The 14,617-nt window shown below is 35.0% G+C and overlaps 1 protein-coding gene across 1 annotated transcript; it reads right to left on the bottom strand.

Moving 5' to 3' along the window:
- Positions 1-10,712: 10,712 nt before the first annotated feature.
- On the bottom strand, positions 10,713-12,982 carry LOC131064230 (NAC domain-containing protein 10). The gene is made up of 3 exons (XM_057998319.2): positions 12,736-12,982; positions 11,826-12,121; positions 10,713-11,737 (listed from the first exon to the last, which is right to left on the bottom strand). Exons 1-3 carry the CDS (start codon positions 12,908-12,910, stop codon positions 11,234-11,236), a joined length of 975 nt encoding a protein of 324 aa, XP_057854302.2. The 5' UTR covers positions 12,911-12,982; the 3' UTR covers positions 10,713-11,233.
- Positions 12,983-14,617: the final 1,635 nt, after the last annotated feature.

Raw genomic sequence — 14,617 nt, forward strand, 5'->3', positions numbered from 1 at the left:
CTCTCTGTTCCTCTTCCCAGTTCTTCAGTTATGGTAGAATTTTCTGATACTGCCGGAGTAACTGGTTCAACACTCTGTTCCGGTAAAGGTGCTACCAGTTCAGATATAATCATTTCCACCGCCGTTTCCTTCTCATAAATTCTGATTTGACCTCTATTAAGCTCATCCACCTTGACATTAGTACTCTCCACAATTCTCTGTAATCTATTCTTATAACATCTATATGCCTTGCTTTCATTAGAATAACCAAGAAATATGCCTTCATCACATCTAGGATCAAATTTTCCAATGATATCATCTCTCATGATATAACATTTACTACCAAAGATTCTGAAATACTTAACTGTAGGTGTATTGCTAAACCATAATTCATAAGGTGTCTTACCAATTTCTCCTTTGATATGTACTTTGTTGAATGTATAAACTACTTTGCTCACTGCTTCTCTCCAGTAGATATGAGGCAGACTAGCTTCCAACATCATTGTTCTAGTAGCATCCAAAATAGTTATGTTCTTCCTTTCCACAAATCCATTCTGCTGAGGTGTACGGGGAGTAGAAAATTGTCTTCTTATACCATGCTTCTCACAAAAGTTATTAAACTCACCGGATGTGAATTCTCCACGATGATTTGACCTCAAACATTTAATCTTCAATCCTGTCTCAGTTTCCACTTTAGCCTTAAAGATTTTAAACTTTTCAAATGCTTCAGATTTCTCCCTTAGAAAAGTAACCCACATCATTCTAGAATAATAATCAATGATTAGCATAAAATATCTATCACCTTGAAAACTTTTAACTCTAACAGGGCCACACAAATCAATATGAATAAGATCAAGAACATCATTAGATTTATCTTGTATACTCCTAAAAGAGGTTCTGACCTGTTTACACATTTGACATTCTTTACATACCGGATTATAGGGCTTCATAATCTTAGGTATATCTCTAACTGCCTTAGTTGAACTGATCTTCACAATGCAATCAAAATTCACACGACACAACCTTTTATGCCATAGCCAACTCTCATCAATTTGTGCAATCAAACATGTCTTCTCATCGGAATTCAAATAAAATATATTACCTTTTGTTTGTGTACCGGTTGCAATCTCCAAACCAGATCTGTTAATGATTTTGCATTTTCCATCCTTGAATTGTAATTGAAATCCCTTATCCACCTATTGTCCTACACTCAAAATATTATGCCTCAAACCTTCAACATAAGAAACATTATCAGTATTGTTCTTACCATCCAATGATATAGTTCGTTTTCCTTTGATCATACATGCTTTGTTATCTCCAAATTTAACCAAACCGCCATCAAATTCTTGCAAAGATAGAAACTTCCCTTTATCTCCAGTCATATGATGTGAACAACCTCTGTCAGTTACCCATTCATCCTTCTCTTCAATTTTAGCAGCAAGTGCCATCACTTCAGGTACATTCTCTTCCAGTGCCAGAACATCTTCCTTGATAGCCAGGAACACCCATTCCTTCCCATTGTCGGAACAACTAGAATAATCTTCTATCAGTTCATCATCAGAATCAGTAATGCCTTCCTCATCCGCTATGTAGCATGATTTGTCTCTATTTTTCCTGTACTTATACTTGTTCAGATATCGAGGGTTAGGCTTAAATGATCTTCTAACTCTTTCTTCAAATATTGAACTCCTTTCAGGACATCTAGATGCAAAATGACCAATCTTATTACATGCAAAACATTTAAAAGGTACTTTTCCTTCATACTTACTTCCTACCGATCCTTTAGGTACTCTTCTAGCAAATAGTGCTTCAAGTTGCTCAAACTCATCATATTCTCTCTTCATATCATCCAATTCCTTTGCATATAAATCTTTCCAATTTTTCTTACCGGTTGTTGACGCAGATGCATGAAAATCAAGTTTAGTCTTCACAACTCCAGAAGGTCCAAATTCTTCAAGCTCAAAAGCAGATAATTTCCCAACCAAGGTATCTTTGTTGACATATGTATTAGCCATTGTTCTCATCTCATTAATAACAATAGTTTTCATCTTATAAGACGGTGGTAGGGCTCTCAGAACTTTAGAAACAATTCCATCTTCACTCAGAGTTCCACCACAACATTGAATTCCCATAACAATCTCATTTACCCTTTCCATGAATGCAGTAATCCTTTCATCTTCTTCCATATTCAGATTTTCATATCTCACCAGGTAACCATCAAGTTTAGCAATCTTAACTGTAGGGTCACCTTCATTAAGAGTCTCCAACTTATCCCATATAGCCTTTCCAGATGATTTGTCAGTCAATCCCATTATTTGGTGATCAGAATATTGCCTTAGCAGAAATTTATCAGATTGTAATCAATCGGTTACAAGGAACTAGACAGGAACTACACTCAATTGACATTGAATGACAACCTTTGTCATTGATGCCAAAGGGGGAGTAGTAGTAGATGAGAAAAAGGATATGAGGTGTAGCACCATTCTGTGTGATCTCCCAAATCTCCTTGCCAAGACATCTCAGATGAGTCTCCATTTGAATATTCCATACTGTGTAATTTTTTCCATCAAGCCTAGGAATATCTCTCCGAAAGATAGCTCTAGATGAACTAGATAAACTTGAACTTTTAGTCGCTATAGGATCTTGCTCAAGTGGTTAAGCTTTCTACAAAAAGGACCAAAGCTCTGATACCAATTGTTAGACAATTCAAATAACCGGAAGACAACTGAGAGTGGGGGGGGGGGGTGAATCAGTTGTCACAGATTACCAGAACATTTAGCAATTAAAGCTTTAATACCAGAATCCAAAACATTAATACCAGAATGCTTAAACCAAATACTAAAATAGCAGTTAAACCAATTAAACATAAACAATAACAAGAGAATAAATACTATCCACATGACACCAAGATTTATATGTGGAAAACCTGGTAAAGGGAAAAACCATGGTGGGAAGCCTACCCACAGTCAGATAATACTTTTGCAATAAGTATGTGAACTACAATTGAGAGGCCCACACTTGTAAGAAGGCCAACAACCTAGAGCGCACTGCTCAACACAAAAGGAGTCTCACTGACTACATAGAAATCCAGACTACAATCCAGAAGAAGGAATGAACTGCAAAGATAACATCTCCTACGCTTGAGTATAGTTCCAGTTAAGCTCAATATCGGAGGACTAAATCCTCTTACATAAATCCAATTCGATCTCCAATGATTGACCAAATCCTCTGCCTGAATGATATTACATTATTCACACATTACATACACATATCCCATTCCTATATCTTGATCCTATACCATTATGATCTACAATGAGATCTTACATCATATATATACAAACCCTCGACCATAAAAAATTAGGTCGACCACCAGACAATAAACCAATTACATAATTACAAAACATGTCGGCCTTAGACCAAACAAACAATATCCAACACATAAGGCATCCCAGAAACACATCGAGAGATCCAATCCACATGTTACATTAAGCCGGTCCATAACCTAGATCAACCGGGACCCAATATAGGTCCACATGCTAAAGCAATGATCTCCATCCGCCAAGTCTCGAACATGATCACCATCAGCATCCTGAATCTCCACCAGAAGTTGCACCAACACCACTTATGCATATCATCAAAGATCTTCATCAAAAGCTCTGCCGGTGAAACCCTCGCCGAAACCACAAATCAAGCTTCCAAGCAAGCAGGATAGCATTCGATCACCAGTCCAAAACCAACTTACTGAATATGAACATGAGTATTATGAATAAGATAATTCCATAACCAAGTCATATCAGAGCATACAGGATCATGTCAGATCCAAACCAACCAGAAACTACTCAACCTATCGGAACCAGAAGGGTGCCGGTAAAGCATCCAAACAACTAGTGTTGACATCAATGACAAAACATCAATGCAACACATAATCAATTCCTGCAAATGGCCAACATACAGATCGTTGATAGTGATCAACAAAACTAGCTACAACTTTGATTTTTCAAAAAATTTCGAAAAAGTCAATAACACGAATTTTATAACCACTTTTTGGAGCTTGTTTAGCCACGTCCATGAATAAATACAAAAGCATCACCTCGGTTTGTGTGACTTAATTACAAGTTGTCATAATCTATATGCATGAGCTTCAAATGGATGAGTTTATTCTTGGTCGTCACTAATCATGTTAGTTGCTCTCACCTTGGGATTGTTAATATTAGTTGATGATTTTCACCACCTTTGTCAATGTAGATTTTTTATTTATTGGAATAAATTATTTATATTATCACACGATCTACAAATTATTGATTCTACCAAAATTGAATAATATATGTAATTCAAACTCATGCTTCCAAATTATTTGTTGGAGATTTGCGTGAAGTTGATATGCTTGTGAAATCACAATAGCAAGTCCCATTTTTGAGTCGTCTTATTTTTTCTTAAAATCACATTTTTTAGAAAAGTGTGATTTAAGTCTAGGAGGGTTCTATCTAATAGGCATAAATTAAACCCCCAATAGAGTCTTCTTCAAATTTGTAGTGAAATTTATGTGTTATAGTAAAATGTCACTCAACAAAATAAAATCGATTAAGAAAAAACTAAAAATGATAGAATAATTTTAAAAAAAATATAAATTGAATCTATATGAAAAATTTCACCACTCATTGATTTACATTGTTCTTAAATTTTAACTTGATATATTTGGTATATTTGATATACTATGAATATTGCTTAAAAATATTGATATGGTGGCCCAATAATATTAAAAAGTGAGAGACACATGATAGTTTCCAATCTTATTTTATAAAAAAAGGTACAATTATACTCCCATCCCCAAGAACCTGAGTCTCTTTCCCTTGTCATGTTTAGATATTCATATCCCACATGGCATCCACTTTAAATGACCTTGCATGTCATTCTTTACTATTAACACTTTATTCTAATTTTGAGTTGACTTCCTCTAGCCACTTGCCCTCAATTGGCCACTAGTCATGTATTGATGATGGATTTACTTATTGATGTTGGCATTTTATGTGAGGTGGCTTGTATGTGACACATAGGCATTCTTTGTGCACCTGATATATTACTAGGAATAATTATGGCATAGTATCAATGTAGACACCTTCAAGAAACCTTGATTGATCGTTTTGATGGTGGTCAAGTCCAGTGTGAACTATAATTGGTCATGCCTTTGTGTCCTAAGTTTATGGATTTGTTATTTTTGCTACCAATGGTGGAAAAGTAGTAACTTCTAGTAAACTCCTTTGACCCTTTACAATGTGGTTGAGCTTAATGGTGGCCTATCAAGTTAAAAACAATTCTTGTAGGTACTATAAGGATGTGTGCAAAATAATGATAACGAATTTTGTTGAGCTAAACAAAGTATTCTTCATCTCTCATGTAACTTCTTCTTGTTGGTTGATATATTTATTATAGATTGTGGCTTGGGCATGACTCAAAGTGATTTTGTTTATGTTCAAGAAGGGAGATTGTTGGAAATACGGTCATTGATGTTAGAGAGAGATTGTTGGAATTATTTTCATTAATGACAAAGGTTGTTGATGTCAAAGTTTGAGAGATTGTTTGTTATATTAATTTCAATTGGAGGCTAACTCATTGAATTTTATTATTTTGAGATAGGTGTAATTGGAGGTTAACTTATGGAATGTAATTATTATTATTTAATTTAATATTGATGAACTGTCTATTTTACGTAATAAATTTTGGTGTCCAAAAGAGTATAAACAGATGAAGTGTGTTTATAAGTATGGTGTGTGAGAAAATGTTTTATCATTTGAATACATAGCAAAGCAGATTTATTATAGAGAAGATTTTGCAAAGTGCGAAATTACAGAAAAATGTTTTCATCATACATTGAAGAAGCAAAATCCAGAAGGAAAAATTTTGTAAGAGAGGTAGGTGTCTTTTGAAAGAAGAGATTGATGTCTCTTACTGAATTGGTGGTCAATTGAAAGAATTGGTATCTCTAATCGATTAGTGCCTACAAATTCTATAAATAAAAATTTGAAAATATCCTTAATTCAGTCTTAAATCACATTTTTTTCCTTATGATTATATCTGAAAGTGCCATTGTCAAGGTGTCAACATAAATGTATCAAACTCTCTAAACTTTGTCTTTGACCATTCCAGAAGAACTAGAGATTTCATCCGGATTTTGGTGGTACCCCATAAAGAATGCAAATTTTCCCGTTGGAATAACATTTGAAGACAAAAGGGCATGGTAGAATGATGATTTTGGAAAATTAAAAAAGACGCAGGAGGATAAGGAAGACCAAGGGATGCAAAGAAGACATAAAGTTTTGTTATTCTAGGCAATAGTTTTGAGAACAAAGGTTGCATTAAGAGAAAAGAGGGCAGCTTAGATGTCTAAAAAAGGGAGAATAGGAAGAGCTACGTGGAAGTAATAGAAGAGGGAGAGTTTGGAAATTGGTCAGTTACTAGAGAAATGGATATCAAGAGGGGTTGTGTGAGTGGATAATTAGAGTGGAGAGCATCAGATAAATGTTTAGAGACAAGTGATAGTAAGGAGTTTGTGCAGAAAGAGGCCATTGACAGGCCAAGTCTGTAATAATATTCAAGGAGTTTTGATTTTTATAAAACTTATAATTCATTGTTGTAATCTGAGTATTGTTTTGAGGCAGAGAGTGTTTGCGCTATTTGGTGTTTTGAGTTCTTGAAACGGGATGTAGAAGGAGTCCATCTTGCATCAATTGGACATCTACAATTTTAAATTTATAGAATATTTTTAAAACTTAATTTTAAGAATGCGAGTCTCACCTAATGTGTCAAAATATGGACAAGAAAATAAGACTTGAATACAAAAAAATCAAATCCTTTTATCTTGCCCCCAAATGTACCTCTTTCTGAGGTAAAGTTGTATTTGCACCCAAGTTGAAGAACTTTGCAAGAAACTTGTCAATACATTTTACCTACCCATAAAAGTTGTAGATATGCTCAATATTTATATTTGTAATCGAAGCCATGCTAGTTCCTCAGGCAACAACTTTACATTCAATGATTGATGTAAAATGGTCCATGAAAAGGTTGGTTTATTTATTTTGGAGATGGATGCTCGATTTGAAGATCAAGGGTTGGGTTTGAATGAGATATTTGAATCTATGAAAGACCACAAGCCATACCTTATGATTGGTGCACAATGTAAACTCTATAATTCAAGGGGATTCAATTAAATTTTAGAAATAGAATTTGATTATTTCAATAAATAGTCATGGTTTACCCAGTTAATACTAGATAAATGATTTGTTATGTTAATTAAACAATCAAAATTATGTAATTAAAATTATAAGATAAATTGAGATAATTTGTATAATTAGTTTAGGAGTAGTGATTTTAGTGGTTTGGTAACAATAGAATTGTTGAGAGATGATTTTAGATGTCTACAATTATCACATATTCTTGTTATGTATAGAGCATTATTTTAAGAGGGTTACATTGAAATTTGACTAGCACTGTGAAAGTCTTGTGACACATGCCATAATACATATTTGAATGCATAATGGAATCAAAATGATGCACCCCAAGTCTAGATGGTCAAATATGACAAGCTATGACAAAATGAGAATGTATGAAGAATATACTAAAAACAACCTAGAAGACGAAGACCAATGGAGGTGTTGAATTTGTGTCATGCAATTTGGATGCCATATCTCTTTTAGGATTGTACATCAACTAAAAAAAAAAATCAATAAAAAATATACAACTTCTAGTGGTCATTCTTAACCGTGTTTTTACCTATTGGTTCTACAAAATACTAAATGCAACACAAAATGGGGTGCACATTGAATACTATGTTATACTTTAGTAAGGAAAATATAAACATTTTTGTGTGCACACAATATTTGACCCTCCTAATCTTAACCATATTATTAAAAATGTTTAGTAGTTTAGAAACTAGATTTGAAGTATTACAATATTTGTCCTTGTTGTATCTTCAAATTTTGAGCGCATGCATCTCAACTTACTCAACTAAGTTTATATTTAACTTATCTAAGAAAAAAAGGCCACCTTTGATCCTATTTTTTCTCCCCTTCCATGCACTTACCTAAGAGTAGATGTGTCAAGTGTGTCTATGAAGCTATCGAAAGCAAAAGGAAACATGTTGAACTAGGTACTTGCAACTTTAAACTCGTAAAACACTTAAAAAAATATTAGTTGTAAGAGATGTGGGTCCCCACCTAACATGCCAAAATATGGACAAGAAGATACAATTTATAAAAACTAGAGTTGAAATACAAGAAATCAAGCTTTTACCTAGCACCCAAATGCACAAAGCCTATTTGAGCCAAAGAGGTATTTGCACAAAAGTTGAAAGACCTTGCAAGAGACCTTTCAATGCCTCTAATTGCACATGAAAGATATATATATGCTCTAGATTTATAATTGTAATTGAAGCTATGTTAGTTCTTCACTTAGTCAACATAACTTTGCATTTGAGGATTGATGTAAAATAAGCCATAAGAGGGTCTACTTATATATTTTGGAGATGGGTGATCAATGACTAAGATTGGATTTGAAGATCAAGAGTTGGTGTTGAATGAGACATTTTAATCTATGAGAGGCCATATGTCATACCTTATGATTTGTGCACAATGTGAGCCACATAATTCAAGAGGATTTGATGGATGAGATTTACTTTAAATGGATGAAAGGATGCATTAAAATATGATATTTTTATAAGATCAAAAAATGTATTTTTGAATTTATATAAAAGGTCAAAATCTTTAAAAAGAAATGGATGGTTAAGATTGAATGAGTTTTTTCTTGAAGTGGGATGAATATGGGAAATGCATGGATAAAGTTTATTTTAATTAATCATAATTTGACTTGTGCAAATGATTAGTTAGATTGAGTAATTGATTTTAGTCCCCTAATGATGTGTGAGGAAAAAAGTAAAATTAAATAAGGAGGATTCCTTTATTTATTTTATGGGAATGTGCATGATGAGTTTATTTTTCCTTTTTTGGAATTATTTATTTAAAGATTCGACTTTAGAAATAGAATTGGTTATTTGAATAAATAGTCAAGATTTACTCAATACTAGAAGAATGATTACTTACATTAATTAAACAATCAAAATTAAGTAATTAATATTAGAACATAAATTGAAATAATCAATTAAATAAGTATAATTTATTTGATGAATTTAGGAGCAGTGATGTGTAGTAGTTTGATGACATTAAATTGTCAAGAGATGATTTTAGGTGTTTACACTTATGACATATACTTATGATGCATGATAACATGATTATAAGGGGGTTACATTGCATATTTGACTTGTGTTGTGAAAGTCTTACAACACATGCTACAAAACACCTTTGAATAAGTAATTAAAATGGGGCACCTAAGTTTGGTTGGTCAAGTATGACAAGTTATGACAAAATGAGAATATATGAGGAATATGCCAAAAATAGCCTAGATGACAAAGATCAATAAAAGCCATTAAAATGTGTGCCATAGGATTTGGATGTCATATCTCTTTTAAGATCATTCACGGTTTACCAAAACCATCTAATAGTTTCTATTTTATGTTCTATTTTTTTATTGGTGCTTAATGATAGAATTTATGATGAGTATTTTGCCAATATTATTTTGTTTCTAAAAGTACTTTAAATTTTGCATCTTGATGATAATCTTTAATTTTAAAGATGTTAAAAGCAAAAAGAGACACGTTGAATTAGACACTTGGAGCTTCAAACTTATTAAACAATTCAAAAAAGTATATTTAGGGATATGGGTCACCTAATGTGCCAAAATATGCATAGGAGATACAATGTACAATAACAAACAAACACATGCAACAAAGTCTTTTTTGGACATGTGAATATTAGAATAATGGATAAAGCTTATTTTAATTGATCATACTCTGACTTGTGCATTAGTTAAATAATTAATTAGAAGATAAATTGAAATAATTAATTAAATAAGTATAATATATTTAATATATTTAGGAGTGATAATGTGTACAGATTTGGCATTATCCAAAGATGATTTTAGGTGTTTACACTTATGACATTTTCTTATGATGCGCAAGAGCATGGTTGTAAGTGGGTGACAATGGATAGTCTTTTCACGCATGCCATAAAACACTTTTGACTAAGTAATGTAAAGGTTGGTCAAGTATGACAAGTTATGACAAAAAGAGAATTTATAAGGAATATGCCAAAAAGGGCCAAGAAGACTAAAATAAATGAAAGTGATTAAAATTTGTACATGAGGATTTGTATGCCATGTCTTTTTAAGATTGTAGATGGTTTACCAAAACCATTTGATAGCCTTCTATTTATGTTTCAATTCTTTATTGGTGCTTGATGGAATTTATGATGGATATTTTGCCAATTTTATGTCTTGTTGCCAATATTACATTCTGTGATCACAAAGTGCGATCCCAAAAGTGATTAAAATTTGTGTATGAGAATTTAGACGCCATGTCTCTTTTAAGATTGTACAAGGTTTACCAAAATCATTTGATGGTTTCTATTTATGTCTCAATTCTTTATGAGTACTTGATGAAATTTATGCTGGATATTTTGTCAATATTATGTCTTCTTGTCAATATTCCATCCCAATAGATAACATTGATGCTAAAAAAAGTTGCACAATCAAATTTAGAAGCAACTAAAATATCTTTAATATATTATATAAAAATAAATAAAAAAAATTACAATCCTTACATTGAAGTAAACCAATATGGATAAGGGTTAATGTAAAAGGAAATTGTACATCATTTCATTTGGGTCGACTTCTTACAAAATGTAAAATTTGTTTGGTTCTTTACTACTTTTAATTGGGTAAAATGAGCTACATTTCTCTCTCCAGGGGCATGCATTTTCCCCTTTGTCAGAAGTATCGTGATGTGCACTGTATTTCTAAAACCCTGTAATAAATATTTACCATGGCTACACTCTGGCCTTCATCATCAAATCAATCTTCAAATATCTTCCGTTCTGAACAGAGTAAGAAGAAGAAGAATGGCATGGAATGTACAGATCAGCGGGATCACCAGAAGGAAATGTATAAACTAAAGAATTTAATTTTACACAGCTCTTGAACAAAATGCAATCTTGCAACCCGGGCGACAAAACAAGAATCCATGGAGCTACCTGGCGGGAGTGGCGAAACAATTTGGGAGAAAAGAGATGAAAATCATGTAAATTGGATCAAGCACTGTGTGAAAAGGGCAGTATACAAATAAATTGTTGATTTCAATCCAGAGTAAAGGCTATGGTAACCAGGCAGGGGCCCCTGTTTGGGTGTTCCAGCTTCTGTTTTCAGGGAACGGAAATGAATACATTTGCTGCAAATCGGTCAGCGAAGGACCGAAGTTAGCCTTTTGGAGATTGAAAGGCTGAGAAAATGAGGCGGGAAAAGCATTTTGACTGTTATTAATGTTGTTTAATCTCTTGGGAGAGGTGAGATCGTCATCATCCATTACAAGCGACAGCTTTCTCTTCAAAGAATTCAGTTTTGCAGATGCCATGTCTTTGGCAACGGGCAGAGTCCCGTTGGCGTAGGAAGTGTCTGAATACCCGCCCAGAAAGTTTGGATCTTCCAACTGGAAAAGATCAGAGAAGGAATCGAATTTGGGGGCAGGTTCTATGTTCTCCTGAGAGTGTTGCCCTGCAGAAGGCAAAGAATCAGCCATTGAATCCTCCCCTTCGCTTCCTTCTCCTCTGGGAAAATGGCTCACCTTTTTGTAAATTCGACAGAGCACCCAATCATCGAGCTGCACCAAACCAGAAAAAGGCTTAAGACCGCCATTTGTAAAGCAAAATAAGCTTCAATTTCGTTAAATTTGCGATTCTACTACTTACTCGCAGAGATCCTTTTCGCCTGGGCGAAGGGGAGCCTATGCCTGTGGTGTCGGTGAGGCGGTACTCGTGCATGATCCAGTTCGTTTTGATGCCCTTGGGGGGTTTGCCCTGGTAGAAAACCAGAGCTTTCTTCACACCGACCTTATGCGAGGTTCCTGATATGACCACGGGCTTGTCAGTGCCTGTGGCCTTCCAGTACCCCGACGCCGCCGCCCTGTTCGGCCGCGCGCCGTTCGGGTACTTTCGCTCCCTAGGGCTGAAGAAATACCATTCCTGCTCCCCGAATCTCGCCATTCCTGCATATCAATTCACCACTGTTAGCCAATTCGAACATAAAATCGCAAACCAGTAAACTCAAAACACTAATTATGCCTGACAAAAATTTCTGCAAATCAATTCACCACCGTCCGGACATAAAATTGCAAAGCAGTAAACTCAAAACCCTAACTATGCCTGATAAAACTCCCTGCAAATCAATTCACAACCGTCCGAACATGAAATTGCAGACCAGTAAACTCAAGATCCTAATTTCGCCTGCTAGAAATCAATTCATCACTGTTCGAGAATAAAATTGCAAACCAGCAAACTCAAAACCCTAATATGCCTGATAAAATTCCCTGTAAATCAATTCACCACCGACCAAACATAAAATTGCAAACCGGTAAACTCAAAACCCTTATCATGCCTAATAAAACTCCCTGCAAATCAATTCACAACCGTCCGAACATGAAATTGCAAACCAGAAAACTCAAAACCCTGACTAAGCCTCACAAAACTCCCTGCAAATCAATTCACCACCGTTCAAACACAAAACTTCAAGCCAGTAAACTCAATTCAATTCACCACCGTCCGAACATAAAATTGCAAGTCAGTAAACTTCAAAACCCTAGCTAAGCCTGAAATTACTCGCCTGGCAGATCCCAGGGGTCAAATTTATAGAGATCAACGTCTGCAATAATGGAGACCGGCAGAGGAGAAGAAGAGATCTTCTTCCTCAGATAATGAATGAGCAGCTCTTCATCAGTAGGATGAAACCTAAATCCCGGAGGCAGCTCCGGGTGCGGCCTTACTTCCTCCATAGCCATTAAAGAAAAAACAGGAAAGATTGATCGATCGATCGATAGCAGAGAAAAAAAGGTTTTTGAAATTATTGGATGGGGTGAGGGCAGAGGGTTTTATGCTTGCAGCGCCGCACAAGCCGCCAAAGCCGTCATTTTCCCTCCCTCCCCATTTCTTCCTCGCTACGCCTCCGCCACGTAGATTGCCGCGTGGGCTGACGGCGATAACCAGCCGACGGGACCCCTGACAAAGGGTTACCTTAACCAATGAGAACAGGCCACGTCATTCTCTGGTGGGTAAAAACGATTAACGGCCCACTGTGTTTGAACGCAAAAGTCGCGGAATATGCCTTCCGCACGTGGAATATGACGAGCACAGACACGACAAACGACCGCCACGTGTCGGCCGCGGCTCCGCTCATGACACGCCTGTACCGCCAAATCTACTCTTTTTATCGCCATCATAACTTTAGCCTATTCAGGACATTTCCTTATTCCCACACGAAATTACCTTTTAACTTCCAACCTACATTTTTAATAATAAAATAGTCAACAAGTGGATAAGCATCGAGTCATTTCCACACGTGCCCCAATATGCAGATCTGCCAGCTCATCCTTTCGTGCGCGCGTGCGTGCGTGTTATAATTTATTGGCGCGCAATAGAATGATTGGAATTTAGTTAGGTGTACCAACAACCTTGCCGACCTTTGTCAACCAAAAAAATTATTTTTTTGACTTTACCTTCACTCGTCTTTTCTAGACCAGCCTAGACCTACCACGTGTCCACGTCACACAATCCCACGTGTCCACGTCAATAATCCCATGATATTGGTTTTCTAGACCCGCCTAGGACATACCACGTGTCGTCACACAATCCCACGTGTCCACATCAAATAATCCCACGTATCCACGTCCCAATAATTTACTCCTCATTTTAGTGCTTTTACTTTCCCCCCTCACTCCCATAACTTAGCAGTTATATTTTAATATTTTATCCTCTTATCATCTATGGATTCAATAGTTGAGCATTTTAAATTTACATTTTCAAAATCATGAGGTGATTTTTAATCACTTTCAGTTTTTTACATTAGTTTATTTGGTAATGTTTTTATTTGTAATTAAAGTTTTTTCATTGTCTTATTATCAAATGTGATGTTACATTGGTTTGGTTTTTGTTGAGTTATCTAAGATCTCAAGAAAAGAATGGCATTGAGCTGTGTTTTATTGGTGGCGATGTGGTTTCATCACATGCATTGTTGTTTTTTTGATATAAGAAATACTTTTCATTCAGTTCTATGAGTGGTCATGACTAGTTGTTGTGGCATTATCCCATGAATTGACGCTTTTTGGATATATGAAACATTGTTCATTTAATTAGGAGATGTGGCATCATCACAAAAATTGTTGCTTTTTTGATATATATGAAATACTTTTCATTCAATTATGAGTAGTGTTCATGACCAATCGATATGGCATCATATGATTTGTTGATTTTTGGATCCATGAAATACTTTTCATTTAATAATGAGTAGTCATGATTGAGACTAAGAACTTTAAAGTTACAACTACTCATGTATATTAGATATTAAATCAACAAATGCTATCACACAGAGTGGATATGCTCAATTATTGAGATTGGTGTCTATGATGACATACTCTTTATTTATTGATGCATCAATGTGGCATCACATGGTTTTGTCGCTTTCTAGATGTAGGGAATAATTTTCATTCAAT

Source organism: Cryptomeria japonica, chromosome 1 (assembly GCF_030272615.1).
Source record: "Cryptomeria japonica chromosome 1, Sugi_1.0, whole genome shotgun sequence".
Lineage (NCBI taxonomy): Eukaryota > Viridiplantae > Streptophyta > Pinopsida > Cupressales > Cupressaceae > Cryptomeria > Cryptomeria japonica.